Raw genomic sequence first — 22,308 nt, forward strand, 5'->3', positions numbered from 1 at the left:
GCCATTGCCATCTTATTAGTGCAGTCGTCATCTCGTGATTCTCTCCTTCCTCGAATGACCATAGCTCTGATCTTCCTCCATGATTTTGTAGTGGAAAATATCGACTACTTTGACCTGCTAAGCATGATTGTCTTCAGTACGCCTGGCTGGGGCCTGAGAGCATATGCATCTATGGCAACAGGGCAACTATGGCAATTTAACTAGATAAGGATTTTTTAAATTTCAGTGACTCATAGTAATACTCATACTATATGGTTGCATTTATTAAATGACTATAGCTGTTGCAAATTGAAAATTTGCGGACACTGAGCATATTTTTGTAATCTCGGACATGCTGATAAATGAAAGCCAATAGCTCATTTAAAAAACAACCTATTTGTATTTTATTCTAGATTCATAAGTAAATCATATAAAATTGTTAAATAAACTCCCCTCTTTTTTTTGACTTATTTTTGGCAACATGTTAACAAAAATATATTTTGATTTAGTATATTATTTGTTTTCATGGTATATTACAATATTACAATATATATATATTACAATAAACATTTTAATTCGGTATATGTATGTATGGAATGCTTATACGCGTAGTTTAACGTGTTCTTTATTTTGAATAAATTTGTTTATATTCTGGTGGGTATAGTACACGAGTAATGCAGGGTAAAAATGCGTATTGGCGTTATATATTTTTTGGTATGTATTTGATATGTTGATAAATTCATTCCACAGTGAATTTATACTATTTTTACAAATTTCGAATATACAAGTACATCTGGATTTAATAAATAGTTTTGTGGTTAACATTATCTGGTCGGACATTTTACCCTTTTTCGTTTTCGTAGTTGTAATATTTTGTAAGGCGTTAATTTTACTTTTTATATTTATAGACATACATTTTTTTAAATTTATTATTATAATTAAGCAACAAATGGAAGCGTAAAGCAATAAGTCAATAAATCTATGCTGATAGTTAAAAAATGTAGATGCAACAAATGTGTGTACAAGCAAGATATTTTTGTTGTTGGATTTTATCCATCTACTTTATCATCGGCAGATGCGGAAATCAATATAATCTAAACGCTGCTTACAGACATACACAGAAAGCAAAAGGATCGCTAAAATCACATGATTTAATTGTATGGCTTCAAATGTTCCACATAGTTCTCCGGAATGAGTCCTGTCTTCCCGTTCAGTGTGCCCTGCAACCATCCAGGCTCATGGGAGAACCGCACTGCAAAACGAAATTTACGTCAAAACACATTGGTTCTTTATGACAATACTGGCCCTTACCATTAGTTATTATTTGATTGGGCTCAAAGGATAATTCCCCTTCGCTTTCTCCCATGCATGCATATAGTGTGCGTACGCGTCTAAAAATATTACAAACAAAAATATTAATAGTTTAAGAATTAGTAAGCTTAAGTCGGCTGTCTATGCTTACGCCGCTCCTGTAGACAGGTCCCGTTTTATTTGGTTAATGTCACGATTACGATGCATTTTAGTTGGCGGATAGTCAAAGCTTTCATTGGTTGTTCCACCGCCGCCCATGTTACCCATTAAGTTGCCCCCTAGATTGGGTGGTGCCGCGGTCGCCATAACGATGCTGTCACTAGTGGATCCCAGTATTGCAGGCATCAATGAAGTCTGCGACGTAAAAGGCGTATATTCGTTTGAGTTCCTTGTGTTTAAATGATGTCCTATGCTCACGCTGTTGGTGTTCGATACGATCGCGGTGCCCATTCCATTATTTGAAGAAAGTGAGTCGCACATGCTCTCATTGGAGCTGGACGTGGAAGCGGCCATCAATGGAGAATAGTGTTTACTATGACCGTAACCAAAATGGCTGAGTTGCACAGGTGGGTGTTGTTGCGGTCCACTGACAGTATTGCCTCCCCCGGTAGCCAATAAACGCTCCTTTCGCATTGCAGAAGGCGGAGATGCATTTTTCATACTCAAAAGGTTGCTGGTGGTGGCACCAGCACCAGAAATGTTCGTATAGATGTGGCTATTAGATACTGATTGCGTTACCGGAGTGACCGTTGACAATACGTAATCTGGATGTCGTAAATTACTGATACTGTTTGTGAGTGCCGCATGATGCGTCTGCAATGACGCACCTTCGTTGGTGGCACCTGTCGAGCTGCCGGTCAGCCGACGTGAACTTATTTCGGCTAGTGTTAATGTGTGTAGGTTTTTAATGCTGCCTAATGTTGACGGACGAACTCCATTTGAAGCATGTAGAGGGGCCACCGAGCAGCCTCCACCGTCGGAGCCAGCAGTTCCGATCGATCCCCCTGTAGGTGTACTGCTATTGGCACTGGATGGTCCGGGGGGAAAGTTGATCCCATTTGGAATATTTTGTAAACTGGTTGAGTTAATTGGTTCCTCGCAATTCGCTTTGTTAACAAGATGATAGATTTTTTGCTGTGGGCTGTATATTGGACTCCGTCCGGTGGTGCTACCCGCGCCACCTGTAGAAAGTGCCTTGCATGCTTGGGAAGCGCGAGGCATACGCATTGGTGGACTGTTGCTACCATGATGTATGCTACTGGATGTAGACGTAGGCACAATCACATCACTACTTGGGTCATTCCTGAAGATCCGCTCGTAGTTATCGATAAGTATGTTAATAACAATATTGTTGAACTTAATGTCCAGTATGGCAGCAACAGTCTCTTCAAGCGGACGTAACAATGTTGGTCCAAATACTACTCCAAGGTTAAAGACAGACATTTTATTCTTGTCGTACTTTCGCGAAACCCTGAAAAGTATTCACATTTTTATTTTATTTGTATCATACATCTATGTTATGTCATATCCATCAGAATAACATTAATATATTTTAGAATAGCATGCATCTTTCTTATAACTCAACAAAGCAGAATATTGGGTAAACACTGCTGCCCAACGGAATAGACTCATGAGTTTTTTTATGAAATTTAATTTCTTTAATCAAAGTAGGAATGAAGATTGAAAACGAGGAGGAATGTGTGAGTCGCTCCCTAAACAGGGTCACTACTTTTATAACCGACCATATTTTTTACATTTTACATTATTTTCTGCATCTACAGAGCTCGCCCTTTTAGCTCGCTCTTCTCCGCCAGAAACACACACTGCACGATGCGAAAAATATGAACCGAGGTTGGACCTTCCAGCCAAATACAAAGCGAACGAAAGACGCGTCGGCGGAAAGCGTGACTGCTACCACCGGCGAGCACAGGGAGGATCAATCCTCTCTTAATCATATAAAAACAAATAGATGTGCGAAAAATGTGCGAAGACTTAGGCACCTAAAAATGAAAACGGAGCGTTTTGGTTGAAGATTCGAAACACAAAAGAAATGGATAACCCTGATGGATATAAATACATCACTGATAGATTCTGACTTATTGGTTTCATTAGACATTTTATTTAGTAGATACTTACTCGGTCAAATGCTTAATTACCATGTCAAGCATCTCAAAATTGGGCTGTGGTAACTTGTAGACTAGTTTATGGACTTCGTTTATGCGTTGGTGGAGGCCTTCTTGTTCTAAAGATCGAAAAAGATATTACCATACACGAGGGGCTTAGGCAATTCAGTGCTTACTGGCGGCTTCAATGAAATGAGTATGATAGTGATAAGTCATCAGCGGTTCACTCAGATTCCTAAGATACATTTTCAGAGCGCTAGCAATTGTATTGCTTTCCATTAGCTCCCGATATTTTTCTTCGATAAAAACATCCTCTGTATCTTTTCGGCTCATACCCAGGGCCAGCAGCTTGCTAATTTTGGTACCCACGCCACTCTTACGATAAATACCTTCGTCCTCAAGGCCACGACTTTCCAGAACATTAATGCATCGGCGAACAAATATGAAGCCGGTTTCATCTAGTTGATATGCTTCGTTAGCTTTTATCTTACCAGGTGCCATAAATGTCTTTACAGGATAAATAAATACGGTTGTGGGTTGTATTAGTTATATGCATACTTTTATAAGCTTCAACTTACCGGCTCCGTGCCATCCATTGCACTTAGCCAGGAGCGGTAGTCTTTCTCGCTCAACGCTTGAAATGTGTACACGATGCCTGGTTTCTCCTTAAACGTCAAATCAAAGCAAAATCGCTTCTCGAATTCGGAAGCTCGTCGCTGGCAAGAGAACAATGTCAGCTTCTCATCCTCTCGTGCTTCAGGCTTTGTAAAGTTGTGATTCATCTGATTAAACTGCAACATGGTAAACTCTCGCTTCTGCTTTTTAAATGTGCAATAGTATTTTGTCCATGCTGCTTTAAATGGCTCTAAAATAGAGATTTTCAGAAGGGAACCTAAGATTCGTTTGCAATGAAATAATCAGTTCAGGTATGTGTTTTATTTTTTGGTGTGAAGCTGGTATGATTGTTACAAATTCAACTGCCAGAATAGCCAATTATTTAGATGTGCAAAAAGTATAAAACTATAAGAAACATTTTTACCATGCACCCTGCAATAAAAGCATGCCTTTACTGTGGCTTTAGTTGCCTCGCTGCAAGAATTGGTGCACGAAAAAAGACAGCGCTCAACACGGGTTAGGCATTGAGAATAATTTACTTACTTTTTTCCATTAAAAACAGATAGCCACGTTTGGTGAAGATCTCCTCAGGTTTCTGTAAATACAAAAATGTTTTTTCAATGAAATTTCAGTTGAATTGTCGTAATAATATCATTGCTTTACCGTGCGCTTTTCCATGTACTTGGTTTTGAGCTCAGTCACTTTTTCACGAGCTTCTTCAAAATTTTCGCGCGTCTGAAACCGAAAAGGAAAAAAATAAATTAATTCATGCCTTACAGCCTTACAGACAGAGTAAATCGTGGTATTTAAGAATTTAAAGTCAGATTAATAAATACTGGTAAGGTAAAAGTGTTGAAGCTTAACTAACAATTAAGTGTTCAAAACCAACAAAGAGTCTAATTAATAATAATAATAAACAACACTAAATTATTGACTATGTCCTCTTACCTTCTGCACTTTGTGTCTTAAATCTTGCAGATAATCGCGATGATCTTCAGCTTGTTCGTGGGCTGTGTGATAAAAAACCAACCAGCCGGAAATAAAGGCAAGCAATATTTCAACGAACTCAAATTTAATTCTTTCCTGCACTTCTTGTATACGCAGGACATAGCTTAAGGACTCCTGGATATATTCGCGCTCATGCATGCCCAAACTGGCATCGGCCTATACATGAAAAGTAATTAAATAGAATATATTCGCAATGTTGATTCAGTTTATGCAATTCAGTCAGTAATGTAATATGTAATATTACTTACCTCCTGTATTGTGTTTTCGGGCTTTTTAGTGGACATGTTAAGAAAACGTTCCTGTGATTGACAAAACTTTTCTGTTTTCTTGTCGAACTTCTTCTTGTTTTCCTTTACGCCACCGATTTGTTTTTTTCTGAAGTCCTCCAGCGACTCGATAATATGCTTATCAGCTAAAGTAAGCTGTATAAAGATAATTGGAGTCTTAGATTTACATTTTTAAAAGTTCTGCACACTTACCATTTTCTCGCGCTCATCTTCAATGTTACCAATAATTGCACCAAAACGCTTAAGGCTTTCGCAAATGACATTCTCATCATCCGTTTGTGCGGTGCCAATGCATTCAAAGTTGAAGTCGTTTAGCAAAATTGCTAACTGTTTCATTCGCGTAGAAAGTACTGCAAGTATTTACGAAATAAAGTAATATGTAATAAAAAGTTTCTACAGGTGTTTATTTTAATTATTTTAAATTCTTTCTGAATCTGTCATCTGCATCTACAACACTACACACACCAACACGCCGAAGTCATGTAAAATGTAAAATTGCTAACTGTTTTATTCGTGTAGAAAGTACTGCAAGTATTTACGATATTAAGTAATATATTTTAAACAGTTTCTACAGGTGTTTATATTAATTATTGGAAATTTCTTCTGAATCTGTCATCTGCATTTACAACACTACTCACACAAACACGCGGAAGTCATGCAGTGGAATTATTTTGCCTGTTAATTTGCCGACTCAAAATCATGTTTCAGTTACATTGCGGCTCTTTTTAACCTACTTGCTCAATAATGGGGAAGCCAAAGATTTTGATACCCGATACTCGAAGAGTAAATAGGGTATATTGTATTTGTGCGAATAACGGTTGTATGTAACGCACAGAAGGCAACGTTTCCGACCCCATAAAGTATATATATTCTTGATCAGCATCAATAGCCGAGTCGACTGAGCCATGTCTGTCTGTCCGTCCGTCCGTCCGTCTTGTTTGTCGGCTAGTTCTCAGAGACTATAAGGGCTAGAGCCACCAAATTTTGGCTCCAGACTGCTGTATGCTCACAATATGCTCCCGTCCCGCAGCTTATATTTTTTTTTTACACATTCTCTCTGCCTCTGCCTCGGCCGCGTCTCTGCCCTGACTCTGCAGTGTGTTGCTCTAGGGTAGGGTGGCGAGCTAAAGGAGCGTGTTGGCGTGAGTAGTGTAGTTGATGTACATTGAACATAGATGACAGATGAAGAAAAAATGTAAAATTTGACAAACAACCGCTAAGGTGCAGATGTAGTACTGAGTGTCGGGTATAAAAGATGTGACGCGTAAGAAGCGTCTCACACGTCCCTTCTCGTTATCTATTTGGGAGTGTGTAGCCGACGATTGTAATGAAAGAATTGGGCAGGACTATGGCAGAACTTTTTATTAAAGAATTAAAAAAATTTTTTTTTGAATGCTCTTTTCAGAAGTAGCTGAACTTAAGTATCTTACATCTGGTTTTAAAGAACATGGGTATTCTGAAAAGCTAATTGATGCAGCTAAAAATTTGACCCAAGCACTGGGGGCAACGAAGGTAATACAACCTACAGCATATGAAATAACGAACGTTGGGAACGTTGAGCCGGGTCAAAAGCCTATAACTCTTCTTTTATACCTGGTACTCACTCAGTCAGTATGGACATACATACATACATATGTATGTGACCTTTTACTTTATATAACTTCTACAATATATTTTAGCGTAATAATACGTAAAGGCCCTCTCTTTCACTCTGCTCACACCAACATGCCATTCTAAATCGATCTCTTCCGTCACAGGGCGTAAACTGCACGAGGAAAATTGTGTGAGAGAGAGAGTATGAGAAGCGCATGAAACGACTAAATTGGCCACTGCAACACACATTTTTGTTCTGGCTATAATAATGATTCAAAGTTCTGATTAGGCAACCTTGCAAATAAGGTCACTATCTACGATACTTCATTTATGGTTCTCTCGTATCTTCAAAACTAATATGTACATATATACCTGAACTCTTGGAGTGCAGTAAAATATCATAAGTTTAGGTTCAAGTGTAAAAAATATACAAGATTATTGGAATACTCTACTACATAGAGAGGCCTTCGGCTAGTGCATCAGCATGTGTACATTATATTTGCTGAGTATATTTATGGTGTGGTTGCATTAATTGGTAGAAATTTATATACATATATGAGTTTCCTTTTACTCACCTTTTGCTGCACTCATAAGGTCTTTGACCTCTTTTATAATTCGCTTTATCTGATGACTAGTATGATCCAGCTCCTTTTCATGTTTATTCAAATTATCTCGAAACTCTGGACTATCGACAATGCATTCTTCAAATTCCAAAGGCTCCAAGCCACGACGTATATCTTTTCCTCCACCCATTTTCGGTGGTTTTCGTATTTAGTATATTTTCGCTCTAGTTTTAGATGCTAGAGATTTTCACTATTTATTATTTGTTGATACCGTTGAATAATTTGCTGCTCTTTTCGCATGTGCACATTTTTTTAAGAATAGTTGTTTTCCACTATATTTTTATTTTTTTTCTTATGCTATTATTTTGCCATTGATTTTAAATTGTTGCTGACCAATTTGTAGTATATATTAATACCTCTATAATTTCAGACGCTGCCTCTTATTTCTGAATATACCTGACGCATTATTATTATTTATGGATGCCTTATCTTTTGGTATTAGAGTAGTCTTTCTCATCTTCATTGCAATGGAGCAGAGGGACCCATATGCATTTCTCCCAAAACACTTGACAAAAATCAAGTAAAGTACAACGAAAAAGAGGGCCTGTGCATAAGGTGTAACATATTTGCACAGCACAATGACTGAAAGTTATTAAAATCTGATTGCAAGCGTGAGTGAAATGAAATTTCCTTATACTGTACACTCAGCTTAACATGATCCGAATACATAAATACTTGAGAGTTTGTTGATACAGAAGGCAGGTCATTAATAGAGTGTAAAAAGTAGGGGGCCTATATGGCTATCCTGTGGTACTGCAGAAGTAACCATAGCAGGTGAAGAGAGCGCGTTTTTGAACAATACTCTTTGGAACCTATAGGAAAGGTAACTAGAAATCCATCTCAAAAGATTAGGCGATAGCCCTAGGACAAGCTTTTGTGCAAGAAGTGAGTGTCGTTCACAAAGTCGAACGCCTTACTGAAATCAGTGTAATTAACAATAATGACCTTCCACAAAAATATAAACTTAAGTTTATCATCACCTACCGCTTAAACTAGAACGTCTTGGAAAATTGTTTGGTATGATGAGGTCTTAGGGAGGCTTGCATGATCACTTATGTAGATCGAGAAGAATTTAAGTAGAGAATTCGCTCGTATTTATTGGAACATAGCCAAGGTATCAACAGAAGGAAATTCATTGGAAGATACAACTCCAGACTTGAATCGTAATCTACAGTCAATGACAGGATGTTGCTAGAAAAAGGAATCTCTGCATTAAATATACATATATTATTAACAAAATGTTCTTACTAGGAGTTATCTTCACTTCGGATAAACCTTCATTGTCGAGCGTCTCTGAAGATGAACATTTGTGTAAATTACAGATTGAGGTCATGAGAACCTAGGCGGATACATTAGCAATAGATTGAAGGATAAACTGAGTTGGGTTGAGTTTATATAAAATTATCGAAAACAAATAGTTGCCCTAGCTCTAAAATTTACATCGGAATGTATGAATGTTCATAAATGCATACAGAGGTATGTATTTCTTTCTGAACTCTTATGTACATATGTACATACATACTTTAACATACTTCTTGCATACATACATATACAAAAGACTGTTTATAAAACTACATTTTCAACAGTATACAATTAAATTAATTCGAAATTTGAACAAATTTCTTTTCTCTCTAAAGAGTTGTACTACACATTGGCTGCACATACATACATACATACATATGTATGTAGAAGACACATGGCCACATAAACAAAATACAAACATGAAAAGTTCAACTAGGAAAACTTTAAGTACAAGGCAGCAGTGCACCCAATGCGGAGATGCGTCTCGCACACTCGCACATTTCTATTGTCGATATACAGGTACATTCCTATGCATGTACCTATGAATACATATATGTACAAACATACATATGAGCATATTTAAATGTATTTCGTTCACTGGGAGCATGTTTTGCTTTTAATCACTTTTAGTGTTAATTCAATGCATTAACACATCGAAGGTGTATTGCTTTGACTTCGCTTCATGTATACTTGTGTAAATTTTCCTATAATTTTAAAAATGTTGACCACTTAAAATTAAACGCACTGCACTTAGGAACACATATAAGCACATACACATGTATGAACACATATCATACGGAATGTACATATGTTTTTTTAATATTTTGTAGCACCAGAAATTTTAGCAGAAACTTGTTGAATACACACTGTATACAAGCATATTTATCTAACAACGGGTCACTACTACTACACAAAACGGTGTTCGGCTTAATGTGGGTATCCGTAGGCGCATTTGCTCGTCGAATTTTTTGTGTTCGACGAGAATTCAACTATGGATAGCCATGTTTGTAAGATGTTTAAAACCAATCAGATGGAAACATTTATATCTGGGGATTCGTATGGGGATACTCCATACATATGTATGTACGCATGTATGCCCGTTGGACAGAAAACAAGCTTCTACGCTATATACAGACATGTGTATACATACATACATACGTACAAAAGTATTTTTTTTTGCATTTGTATTTACTGTAAATGGTATTTGGTATCTCGTGCGCTAGGCTAGTCACAAAGGTCCACAAACACACGAACCGTGCACATATACATACATATGTGCACTTATATTTATTATTTTGATTTATTGTATAGTTATTTGTCATTAAGTAAATACACTGGCGAAACTTCGGCACATAGCTCGGGTGCTTTTTCCATTTTTATTACGCACGATTATAAAGAAACTATTTTAAGCGCGACAGTTAATCCAAGCAAAAAAAAAAATAACATCCGCAGAAATCAGAGAATGGTATGGATCTACCGGGCGGGTTTAACGCGTGGTGAGTTTCGTCAGCTGTGGAATAGATATCAGTGTCGTGTTGTGTCTAATGTTTAATCGCAGGAACTGCATTATGCTGCTATGACATTAGACCTTGCTGACAATCTGCAAAAATAGGGACAGCCTTATGGGATATGCCTGCAGTCAGAGCGAGAGAAATATATCCGCCCAGTTGGTTTTTTAGTTGAGCTGCGAGCAGAGTTGCGGAAGAAAATATCGATTGTTGTACTTTTCAGAAACTGTTTTGCTGACTCGGTATGTGCTGGAGTAGTGGTAGTGCCGAACTTGTTCAGTGACTCACCCCCTTGTTCAGTTGTTCGCTTACTAGTTCACTTGTTCACAAGTTTAGTGGTGGAACAGATCCACTGAACATGGAACAACTTAACAAGTGAATGAGGCTTGTGACATTAGGTAGGATATTTTTGTGGACACCTGGGGTCTTACACACACTGCCTGGCCCATGCAAGGAGAACATAGATGGTTTTCGGGGAGTTCGAATAAAACTCGCATATTTATAAGGCCATTTCTAAGGCCTTAAAATAGAGAAGCTGGAGGTAATGCAGGCTGTTGCTGAAAACTCTGCACAAGAAAATTTTAAAATTAAAATTGTTTATCTATAATTATTTATTTATAAATTTAAGATATTCCTTCAGTCGTGTGTTGTTGAGTTTCCAGGACTAACTACTTCTCCCAACAAGTGTCTAAACGCTTCGAGGACGTTGCAGTTCTAGGATACACTTTAGCTTGGCTGCAGACAAGCCCTCCGCTTTTGTTGCTTTCATCAGCTGTTCTCAAGACAGACGTCTGCCAATGTTAACGCATTTTCTGCATCATTGCGTCTGTTCCTGTATCGATAGGAGACGCGTCCAGTGTAAAAAAGTTATAGTACATGGCTTTCTCTCTGGAAATGGCATGATGATTTCCCTGTTCTAGCGAAAAAATTATTTCTTGACAAAAAATATTCGTTTCTTTTTCGAATGGTAATTAAATTTATCCCATAATTTGGCAAAATTGCAATTGATTTTTTTACATTCTTGAAGGTTGTCAAGGTGTATTAAACTGAGTGCATTTTAAAAACTGTCTCTGTAATTGTTTGGCCTTGTACTGCTTTGATCTCTTATATAAGAGGGTATAAAAGTTGTGACGCCTACAAAGGCGTCTCACAACGTTCCTCATCGTTTTAACTGTTACAAACCAAGGAATTTTTGGTACCGCGCGACAGACTTTAATTAAATTTTAAAAAGATATGAATCATATTTTTGTAAAAGTAAAGCCACTTTATATAAATGTCGAATGGGCGACATTTGTCATTTATTCGTGTTAAAATGTTGCATCAATGTTCGCGTAAATCTGATTTTGAATCAGTCGCGGCGGAAACCACTTCCGTATTTTTCCCTTGCGATGATACCCCAAAGTCGTCTTTATCACCAGTTATAGAGGTTGTCAAGAGGTGTATCACAATCTTACAATTTTTAGGAAATCCGTTTTATTTTGATCGGTCTGCCGCTTGCAATGCGTACAAACGTCCCATTCGACGTCAGAGAATTGCCAATACGTACATAGTACATATAAATACATAGTATATGTATGTAGATGTCACAAAGCATACTGACTTAATCCAAAAACACCAAATTCGCAGTTAAATGCTAATGGGGTGTGATATGAAGAAAAATACACTAAAAATTGCATAACAATCGAGACGTTTGGGAGTTCAACCACAATAACCGTGACACAAGAATTTTATATATATAGATAACTCTGTAAAGAACTCTATTTTTAATAACTATTTCAAAGCATTCTTTCCTCAATGGGCGCGTCCACCTCTGTACTTGAAATACTTGACGATAAGGCCGTTGAACTCGACTTTCCAGCAACACAGTCAAGATTGTAGTACTGTACAATGCATGGTGGTGGTCGATTTGAGATCCCTTCTGTGATTTGGGTGACAATCCATTTGGCCATCTTAATTACAGCAATGTGTACTGCAAATTGCAGGATCATAGCCCCAAAACCCTTGTAGAGTCCGCCATATCCTTCCGAAATAATAGTTGTTTGATAGCAGTCGACAGCTCCTTGGTAGTTTGTCAAAATAGGAACCACTGCGTAGCCGTTGTCCAGGTTGTCGATTATGGTACGCGTGCCTTGTAGCTGGAGTCTATGTAAAATGGTTTCAAAGGGAAAGAATATAACTTCGGTAGTCAGCGTGGCGATAAGATTCCCATAGATCTCCAAATTTTTATGTTCTAGCGTATCGTCGCAAGACTTCGAGCCAACATTTTCTTGCATATGCGATTGTTTGCGGAGCATTATGCGGGAGGACACGCCTCGTATTACTAAATTGAATAGATACTTTGTGACGCCTAACGATACACTAGGTCCAATCAACGCCCAGGCAGGGAGCATTCTACCTTTTTGCGGATAGCTCCAGAAAAAAAGTCGAAGACTGCCCTCACGGAACACATCAAAAAGTCCAGGCTTTTCGCTCGCTATGTCGCTCTGTACTGTCTCCACCAGAGAGGCGGCATGAAAAGGCACAACCAGTGCTATGCTTATGCTAAGAAATAAAATTTTGCTATTATTACATTAAAGATGTACATGGCGTTGACCTACCACTTAAGGAGAACGTGTTGCCCAAAGCGCTTAAGCGTTGTGTTACTGTTTACGTCTTTGGGCCAACTGGTCAATTTTGAGATAACATCGTCGACGGCTAAACCCATGCCTCGCACCAGGAGACAGCTGCCCAGACCTTTCCAAAGCGTCGTTAGCCCCTGGCGCCGGTGCAAGTGGACAATGCTTGGCAGTAGCGTAAATGGATGTAAGTGATAACGCTTCGAAGCATTATAAACCTGGCACTGCCGACGCAATACAATAAATGGATGGCTCAGGAGGTTTTCCGTGACCAGGGAAATCCATTGAACTCCAAAGACGAGGTACTTGCGCAATGATGTATCTGTAGACCATTTATATTTATTTAGATTAAGCGAGGCGAAGGCTCAAATCACTTACCATCCTCTTGGTTATACATGTATTTGTCAAGACCCTTGTGTTCCTTTATTGGTAATATGAATTCGCCCTCTGAATCGGCATATTGGATTTTATTAATAACATCTTGCTCTGCGTTTATTTGATCTACAATGAACTTTTCGCGGTAATCAATACTACATACATTTGTCAACAAATCACAGATGTTTATGTAAGCTAGTCAATTCCAGCGAATCAAATATCATAATACCTGACACCCAACAGATCTTGGGCCTAAAGATTGTGATGATTTTGATTTCTTACCTGATTTTCCCTTTGCATCTGATCATCTAAGTGTCCACGATTCGCTACAAACCTGGACGAGATAAAAATCCATTCATTAAGTGATATACGTATGTCTTATTTGTTTATAATTTACGTGGAATAGGTGTTTATGCCTGACATGATTGGTTTAGCGGGTACTTAGTTCTTGTTTAGCTGCTATCCTTAATTTGTTAAGTTTGTTCTGTTCTGTGTAGCTAAACACAATAAATAGAGTTATCGATAGTATCGATGGTTGAAAAATTATGCGACCTATGATTGTTTCGGTTCAAAATCGATAGTATCGACTGTCTACTTTTTTGAGACCCACAGTATGGATAATAATATTGCACAAAATGCAGTTAGTTTGATTGAAAACGAGCTTGCATTTTTGAATGAGCATTTCTCTGACGAGGTACACCCAGGCCAAACAATTTTATGTAAAAAAAAACACGTTTCCATATTATTCTATCGCCCCGCGAACCACTTCCATACATGTACCGTGCGAAAGCCCTCGACTGTTTTAAACCAATTTATTATTCAGAGCCGTACAGATAAAACCGTTGGTCTATTTACAACAAATATTGATTCACAGCATGTTCATTGTTCATGTTATTATTAAAAGTTGCTCTCCGCTCTTTGCCTTGCGATTTTGCCACTGCAAGTGAATTTCATCATTGTGGTTACAATAAAGGTCCGATCTGATCCTAACCCTCGAATCTAATAGATATCGCCATTCTGTTGAATGGTTTTATGTTATCTTCAGAATGGTGGAAGGCACAGGTGTAAAATTTGGATTTAGGACAGACAGGTCTTTATCGGCTCTGCTATTGATGCTAATCAAGAACATATACTTTATAGGGTCGGAGAGGCTTCCTTCTTTCCTTTCAGTGGTGTAGTTTTGTAAACTAATGTAAAAAACCGCTTAATCAACAGATTTAACTTATTAAACTTTCTATATCTTCAAACAAAACCATTTTATGCAAGGAGAACAGGCAAAAATGCACCGTATCAAAGTAAGACTTGTATTATTTATTGTACAGTTTTTAGCATTGTAGCACCATGCTTTCGTAAAGACCAGATTCTGGAAGATTTGTCTTTCAAATGCAATTTATTATTTGAATATCTCTTGATTCGTTGAGAAGTTATTGATTTAGACGTAAGAGACATGACCAAATGCATATATCAAAAGTTTAATGGTGTAATTCAAACAGTTCCTCCAACAGTTTTAAATACAAATCAATGTATTAAACAATTTCAAAAGTCTAACTGATGGGAGTAAACTTTAAATCGGCTATAAGAGCAATGTGATCTGATGGGAAATACATAGAGGGTATAGCAGTATTAGCGGTTAGTTGTTCATCCGTTGGCAATGGTACACTTTGTAGTAGTTGAAAGCGATCCTGTTGGCAAAAAATATAATCCAAGCAACCAGAAAAGAGAGTCGTGAAGTTTGTAAATTTAGGTGTCCCGCAGGCTGAGAACATTTTAAAAGGCTGCGCAAGCTCCACATCTACAACGGCTTCTTCAAGATCTGAAAACGATCAAATATCAAACGATTAAAAGAGATTAGTTCTTAATGAACCATTTGATGAACCTACTGCTGCTCCAATCAATTGAATGTTTATCTACGAACTGCTCGGTCATTAACTTGTAAATTCCGCATTCAGGAACACTATTAAAGTCCCCACAAAATATCAATCCAATATTTTGTGGGTCAGTGATGTTATGTTCCTTCACAGCCTCTTTGTGTATGTGCTCTACGTAAGTCAGAGCAAACCCGATTTGCAACAACCGGATATGGTCTGCGTCCGGGTGGAAATATAAATGTGTGTTGGCCACCAGCACGTACTTATCCGTTTCCTTAACTTTAAGCAAACATATCTGCAAGGAATATGATTTTTAGTGTACTCTTTTAGTTTAGGGACAAATTTAAATGAACATACCTGTAGCGTTGTTGATCGATTACAAATGCGTACTGCTAGTTGCTCATTGGCTTTAATTTTGTTCCAAAGAGGTTCGAAAATAGACAAAGAAGGTACGTTTTTGCCTAGATGCAGCACATGAGATGCCAACAAATCGAAACGCGATCTACGAAAGAAAACTGAAACACCTTCACTGCATATGCCTTTTGGTGCCATCATTCCATAAAAATTGTGAGGTGGCATTTCCAGTACATTCTTCAAATCGACGTCGAAAATCTTTTGGTCTACTTCTTGAAGGCAAATTAAATCAGCGTTGTACCCTGTTAGTTCTCTTATTAAGAGTTGTTTTCTGTAGTCAATTTGCAGTGATTGCGGTGGACAATAGGGAAAGAGGGTTTGACGAGAGTAGTCGCTGTCTGCATACAAGTCGGCCAATATATTATAGGTAACCACCCGAATACTGCTAGGTTCACTTAGTAAGTTCACGGTGTGTTGGTGGCGTATTTGAAACGGCAATTCATCTGGCAAGGCCTGTACTACACATTTTGAGATATCTTCTGCCATAGGTCCGCTTATTCCTTCTTTGTTTCGTGGAGTAACAGCTAACTTCATATAGTGTCCAACGTCTTCTTGTGCTACCTGATAAGTCAGACCTTCGCCGCATTTCTCCCACTTCGTCGATATAGCTTCTAGCTGTAATGTGATTGAAATTGTTTAAAACCAAACAGAACAGATGATCTTAAATAGTTTACCTGTGTTGATTTGAACCAAATGCCGGAGCAATGCTCAGGAGCAGCAAACTGTATTTGAAATTTATTTGGGTAGATCAGGCAGCCTGCTAACATGCACTTTGGGAGTTGCAGGAGATCTACCCATGGTTGGTTTAACACGAAATCAAAGATTTGATCTATCACAAGAAGTTTTACACCAGAAAAATTATTTTGAAGGAGCTCATCCAGTGTCATCTCATTAGAGCTGATATTACATTCATCCTGATAGATTTCAATTTTTATCTTCACAGAGTGTTTCAGAATTAAAATCAAACAGAGTTTTATTAGCAGAATGTGGGTGATTTTCACATAATTCAAATCAAAAGCTTTGCAAGAACTTGGGCTAGAAATTCTGCAATGATATGATAAGATGATGTCAAAGACTCTGAAAGGCTTTCTTTGTATAGCTCACCTCTGGTAGTGCCTTTGAAATTTGCTCAGCAGTTGAGCGACGTTTGCTGCGTTTATTTACACATTTGTCAATTTCTTTTTCGACATTGTTTTGAATGCGGACGAGGAGTTTAAAAAAAAAAAAAAACCGGCTCATACTTTTTTCGACAGAAGCTAAAATCTCTATCCACGTTAAGTTCTTTGTTAACATAACGAAATTTAATATTTATCTCATCTGTATTTTTTAAATTGCGAATATATAATTTATTCGTGTCCATCGTAATTCGTTTAGAGTTTCTTGTTATATTACGAACGAACCTTAAGTAGACTGAGACCGCCGGCAAAAACATGGTTATAGACAACTATCGACACACTATCGAGAGTATCGGTAGACATTTGTAGCGTTGTCACACTGGCGACCATCCATTTGTATCCTATTCACACTGACAAGAGTTCTATATGGATCAGAATTGTCGTTTACACCTGCACAAAGTTGATTTATTGAGTGTATACTGCGGTACGAGTTTTTTAAGAATTTGATTTTCACCTATTTTGTCGAGCATGAAGCCGAAATGCATGGGTTTGGCGGGTAAAATATATAGCAGCAACTAAAAATATAGCAGCGTTTGGACCCTGGCAAGAAACAGGCATTTTATTTCCTGGTGCTTTAATAATATCTCCCAAATTAAAAAACCCGCGACTTCGATAATTTGGTGAGGAGTACGTTGAGAAGAGCTCCTACGCCTTCTTTAAAGACATCAGTAGCCAGCAGCATTCTACTTGGTTTGCTGCCTAATCTCAGAAGAAAAAACCTCTCTGAACAGTGCTGAACAGTCGGAAAACAGAACAAACGCACCTAAAACTCCTCCTGAATGCCTGGTTCATGTCGCTATCTAGGAATGGGAGTCGTGGTTTTGTTTAATCTCAACTGATTCCATGTTATTGGAATCTGATGGCTCAAGTCTGCACCCTAAAGGTTCTTCAAAACGGAAGGAATCTATTCATTGAGATATAAATTGGAACACATCTAGAACAATTCCAGCGCGAATAAACAACTTTTTCCCCTCTCTGAAGTTTTTCTTAAAGTTCTTGTTGTTCCTTGCTAACGCTATCTTCCTGTCAATTCGCTTCTTCAGAAATTTTAGTGTCTTGCACACTTGAGACCGAATCTGCCTTTTCCATTGCAGGAATCCCTCTATTATTTGCTGTGGGTGTATTATCGATTGTCCATCACTAGTATCGGTTTTCATGACGGACAGAACGTGTAAATGTGAAAGACAACACCTTAAATTTGGTGCAATTATGGCTTTAAAATTTGATTTGAAATTATAAGCTAGAACTTTTAACAATATACTAATATATTAGAGACTAAGTTGTGTATATTTTACCCAACTCGTGATCTACTTCAACGTCAAACAGAAAACTGTTTGTTAGCTTTGATGTTGTCTGTATTTGTAGATGTTAATACTGTAGTTTAAAACAGTGAACAAACTAAATAAAATTAATTCTTAATTAAAATTCATAATTGTGAACACGTTATGTTTTTTAGAGCAGACCTCATTCTTCATAAACTGAGCTCATATTAAACACATATACATATGAGTATTTGAAAGAACGAATAAACCAACTAAACTATTAGTGGTTCTTAATAATGCAAAACATGGATCTATTGTGTTCGGAAAGTATTGTATGTGATTCAGATTCGGCATTGTATCGCATTAACCAACAACAAACGCTTGCTGAGCCCAGAATCAGGACTGATTTCTCCTCTGTATGCTCCTCTATAACTTCTGATAGTGCTGGTAACGTTGCAAACACAATCGCAGCTTCAAATCCATCCAACAGCTCCAATAATTCCGTCGCATGCAAAAGGAGTGAGATTGTTTATATATACGCATCAGCCGAATCATTAAGGACCCAAAACCAATCACACCAACTTCAAGAAAAAGGTATGAAGGACACTGTTGAAAGGATTACTCGAAACTGCAGCAAGGAGCCATCGGCTGTTCGTCTTCAAGGGTGGCAGAGTAAATCCGACCCACTCGGCTCAAATTATGTCAATACGGCTATTGGAGACCCTACTTTTAAATCTGATCGATGCCTGGAGAATGCCTTGAAAGCTGAGGAAAAGCACCAACATATAGTCGAGACATATTTTAGGACTGTTCAAAGAGATATAACTCCGGCGATGCGTAAAATTGTGGTTGAGTGGATGATGGAAGTAAGTAATCTAGTGACAAGACGCCGTTCAATAATTCAATCTTCTTGCCTGCTGTATTTTGTATTAAATGCATTTGCTGAGAATAATTGCCTAGAGCTCGGAAAATAATTAAGAGAAAATTCCAAGCCAGTAGTAATGGTCCAGAACCGGTGCGTGAACTGATCTATAAATTTCTGCTTATCTGTCAGTTTAGTATACGCATTCATTAATTGTATTTCCAAGAGATTTCCTTAATTTAAATTCCGTTCAGAATTTGTTGCAAGCTATTTCGGCCTCACCACCAGGGGGAATAGTTCCGAATGAACCAAACGACAAATTTCTGATTTTCACAGATTTTTCTTATTTTTGTCGGCGAAAAGCCGGCTCTCAAGTTATTAAGTGGCGAAAACGTAATTTACAGAGTAAACTCGACAGACAAGACTGTTGCTAAGGATAATGCTTCCCGAGGAGTACGAAATAAGGAGGCTGCTTTTAGTTGCAAGAGACAGCTGCTGCGTCCTGTCCTTTGTCATGATCAGGTGGTCGTGTGCCCGCTTGCGTTTGCTGTATGGTCCCACTGGTTGTGGGCTAATTCGAATGTGGAACTGTGGAAATGTGGAATACTGAACTGCGTTTTAGGTTTTCTCATGGCTTCCAAATTGTGTATCTCACATAATTTCGAAGTTTGTGGGGGCGAAAGAAGTGGGTTAAAATTTTGAAATACACTTGTAAGAGTGTTATATTGCAGAATTCTGGATGCAAAGCTGTGGCCTTATGGTCTTTTAGTATGTTCTGAATATAAAAAAAGAACATCTATCGTGCAAAATGTATAAAAAAGAATCACTGCCAATATTATTCTTAAAATAAGACACAAACGTGTGTATTTCCGGTTTTTTAACGCATTTAACATTTTCCAATCTTATTGATTAAGGTATGTGCCGAAGAGAAATGCCAGGAAGAGGTCGTACTGTTGGCATTGAATTACATGGATCGCTTTCTTTCAACTAAATCAGTACGCAAGACGCACCTTCAAATTTTAGCAGCTGCTTGTCTTTTACTTGCTTCAAAACTTCGGGAACCTAGCTGTCGTGCGCTCTCCGTGGAATTACTGGTCGTTTATACGGACAACAGCATTTACAAGGAGGATTTAATTGTAAGCTATTCAAATATTTGAAAAATTAACATTTCCAAAAAAGAAAAGTTCGTTTTTATTACGTAGTGACCAGGCGTGTTTTCCTTTTGCGCTCCGTGTTTTCCTTTCTATTTTGGATTGTATTTCAAAATAACTCGTAAAATATCCCTGACTAACACAATACTTTAGCCTATCCTAATCCGCGAGTGCATGCCTATTAATTGTGGGAAAGAAAAATTAACTCAAATTAATTTGTGCGACTGTTAGTCGTGTGTTTGTGTTATTGCTTTTCGTAAGTTCGCCATCACATTTAGCCACTCTATTGGAATAGCGTTTGCTGCCTAACACTCTATCGTTTAACATAAATAAAAGTTTTTCCTGCTATTTATTGATCCAATAAAAAAAAAGTTGAGAATTTTATGCATTGCAAACAGGCAAATATGCACCGTAGTCAAAGTTCAACTTGAACTATTTATTGTAAGGCTTTTAGGCATTGTAGCACCATGCCCTCGTGCAGGCACTAAGCAAACAACTCAGTTGTTTGCTTAGTGGTGCAGGCTTCATTTTGAAAGATTTTCACTTTAAACGAAGTTTCTTTCATAAATATATCTTGATTAGGTCAGAAGGTATCAGCTTAGCCAACTGAAATGGCAACAGAACGTTATTTAACTTCTCAGGGGCTTTCTTTCAAAGTAAATAGATGGAAAATGTACTTTTAAAAGGGAACTTTAAAGTTGTGTTGTCCTCGATCTATTAATACACATGAAGATATGGTTTTTTTTAACAGTTGTATTCTCTTCTCTAACCTTAAGAAATGGGAACTGTACGTGCTCAGCCGACTGGGATGGGATCTTTCATCTGTGACCCCCTTGGATTTTCTTGATCTTTTAATTATACGAATGCCAATAAATAGTAAAATCATCCCTGATATAAGCATTGCTAAAGTTAGACAACACGCTAAGGCCTTCATATCGATGGCAGCCAAAGGTAAGTCAATAGGTCTTTTTCCGATGCTCGCTGCACCGTTTGTTCGTTTAAAACTGATTTTACGGTAGCAAATAAAAAACGGTGTATAGAGTATTTTCGTTGCTTTATTTCCCAGACGGTAAGCTGGAGTTGCAAGGAGTTTAGAAATACTTTATAGATGCATTAATCAGCTTTTTAGAGTGGCAAAGTTCATTACAACCAGATTTAAGTTTCTTAAGTTACATACATATGTATGTCAAAGAAAGAAGCGCTACCTCTAAACAAAGCTTACAAAAAAAACCGTCTAAAAAAAATCTTGACAAAGGAAAAAAAAAAATGTCATAAAGCATGTTTAAAGGCCGAATATATCAACAAAAGTTGGTTCATCATAATATCATAAATAAGAATTTAAATAATATCTATAATACTTAGTTTGCAAATATAAGTTTTTAGCTGGTAATAACAATAACCTTAGTTGTGAATCAAATATAAATTCTATTAATAATATACATATGTATATCATATTATATATTAACTGTTATTCCGCAGAACATCAATTTGCAAAGTACCCAGCTAGCACTATAGCAGCATCGAGTATAGCCGCTTCAATGAGTGGTCTAAAATGGCATCTGCGCACAGTCCATAATCTTCACTTTTTATTGGGCCTTCTTACGGACCTAACCAGCATCGAACAAGTTTGTATAGAAAAGATTGAAGTGCAAAGCAATTAATAACTTTTCTATTTTTTATGTAAATAGGTTCAGCTGCAGGAATGTATGTTACATATGGAGGCGATTTTTGAAGAGCACAGTCGCAATTTGCAACCGTTTTTCGTTAACATTGAGCATCCTAAAACTGCAAAAATGTACTACCAGCGTCGTTGTCAGACTCATCCTACCCAGCAATATCAGCAGCAGCGCCCGCAACGCATAAGGCAAATGCCGGCACCGTCTCTTTCACTTACAACTGCTGCAGAAAACGCTGATCAAAATTGCTTTAAAGCTGCCCGGCCCTATCGGACGCAAACAATAAAAATGCTGGGGCAGGCTAAAACTGAGTTACAAGACATACAATTGTGAGACAAGAAATGTTTGGGACAGTATGCTAAACATTAGTAGTTTAATATACATACATAATTAATTTCCTTGTACATTTAATTACACAAACAATAAGAATACATACTATTCAATAATATTACATTTTGTTTTAATAGAATTAGGGTCCTTATATACTTGCATTTCTACTTGGAAACTTATGATGGTACTTACAATGTTACAATAAATCATTATGAAAAAATATGCAGAAGA

At 37.6% G+C, this 22,308-nt stretch overlaps 4 protein-coding genes across 13 annotated transcripts; 1 reads left to right on the plus strand and 3 right to left on the minus strand.

Moving 5' to 3' along the window:
• Positions 1-875: 875 nt before the first annotated feature.
• On the minus strand, positions 876-7,837 carry LOC117893273 (rho GTPase-activating protein 26). 6 transcript variants are annotated; one of them, XM_034799865.1, is made up of 14 exons: positions 7,492-7,836; positions 5,516-5,673; positions 5,285-5,458; positions 4,977-5,192; positions 4,692-4,763; positions 4,572-4,623; positions 3,992-4,305; positions 3,590-3,920; positions 3,427-3,532; positions 1,708-2,761; positions 1,442-1,644; positions 1,291-1,370; positions 1,187-1,231; positions 876-1,115 (listed from the first exon to the last, which is right to left on the minus strand). In XM_034799865.1, exons 1-14 carry the CDS (start codon positions 7,667-7,669, stop codon positions 1,045-1,047), a joined length of 3,054 nt encoding a protein of 1,017 aa, XP_034655756.1. In that variant the 5' UTR covers positions 7,670-7,836; the 3' UTR covers positions 876-1,044. The 6 variants fall into 6 exon arrangements, with proteins under 6 accessions (XP_034655756.1, XP_034655739.1, XP_034655765.1 ...); XM_034799848.1 differs by having other exon boundaries at positions 1,442-2,761; positions 3,992-4,278; positions 7,492-7,835; XM_034799874.1 differs by lacking the exon at positions 4,977-5,192 and having other exon boundaries at positions 1,442-2,761; positions 7,492-7,837.
• Positions 7,838-11,805: 3,968 nt separating this feature from the next.
• LOC117893363 (solute carrier family 25 member 46) lies at positions 11,806-13,861 on the minus strand. 3 transcript variants are annotated; one of them, XM_034799974.1, is made up of 5 exons: positions 13,737-13,861; positions 13,622-13,673; positions 13,343-13,409; positions 12,947-13,286; positions 11,806-12,890 (listed from the first exon to the last, which is right to left on the minus strand). In XM_034799974.1, the coding sequence occupies exons 1-5, from the start codon at positions 13,760-13,762 to the stop codon at positions 12,125-12,127; spliced, it is 1,251 nt and encodes a 416-aa protein (XP_034655865.1). In that variant the 5' UTR covers positions 13,763-13,861; the 3' UTR covers positions 11,806-12,124. The 3 variants fall into 3 exon arrangements, with proteins under 3 accessions (XP_034655865.1, XP_034655850.1, XP_034655857.1); XM_034799959.1 differs by having other exon boundaries at positions 13,343-13,475; XM_034799966.1 differs by having other exon boundaries at positions 13,343-13,494.
• An 850-nt stretch (positions 13,862-14,711) lies between these two features.
• On the minus strand, positions 14,712-17,023 carry LOC117893452 (2',5'-phosphodiesterase 12). Its single transcript, XM_034800075.1, is given in 6 exon segments — positions 14,712-15,152; positions 15,220-15,502; positions 15,565-16,236; positions 16,296-16,535; positions 16,726-16,839; positions 16,841-17,023. Coding segments are annotated over 6 exon segments (1,719 nt in total). The 5' UTR covers positions 16,982-17,023; the 3' UTR covers positions 14,712-14,883.
• A 930-nt stretch (positions 17,024-17,953) lies between these two features.
• Positions 17,954-22,195, plus strand: LOC117898989 (G1/S-specific cyclin-D2). 3 transcript variants are annotated; one of them, XM_034808735.1, is made up of 5 exons: positions 17,955-18,924; positions 19,835-20,056; positions 20,848-21,022; positions 21,551-21,696; positions 21,760-22,195. In XM_034808735.1, exons 1-5 carry the CDS (start codon positions 18,355-18,357, stop codon positions 22,078-22,080), a joined length of 1,434 nt encoding a protein of 477 aa, XP_034664626.1. In that variant the 5' UTR covers positions 17,955-18,354; the 3' UTR covers positions 22,081-22,195. The 3 variants fall into 3 exon arrangements, 2 of the variants coding, with proteins under 2 accessions (XP_034664639.1, XP_034664626.1); XR_004649166.1 differs by lacking the exon at positions 20,848-21,022 and having other exon boundaries at positions 21,760-21,848; XM_034808748.1 differs by lacking the exons at positions 21,551-21,696; positions 21,760-22,195 and having other exon boundaries at positions 17,954-18,924; positions 20,823-20,855.
• The last annotated feature ends 113 nt before the right edge of the window (positions 22,196-22,308 follow it).

The sequence above is a fragment of the Drosophila subobscura genome, chromosome A (assembly GCF_008121235.1).
Source record: "Drosophila subobscura isolate 14011-0131.10 chromosome A, UCBerk_Dsub_1.0, whole genome shotgun sequence".
In the NCBI taxonomy this organism is placed as follows: domain Eukaryota; kingdom Metazoa; phylum Arthropoda; class Insecta; order Diptera; family Drosophilidae; genus Drosophila; species Drosophila subobscura.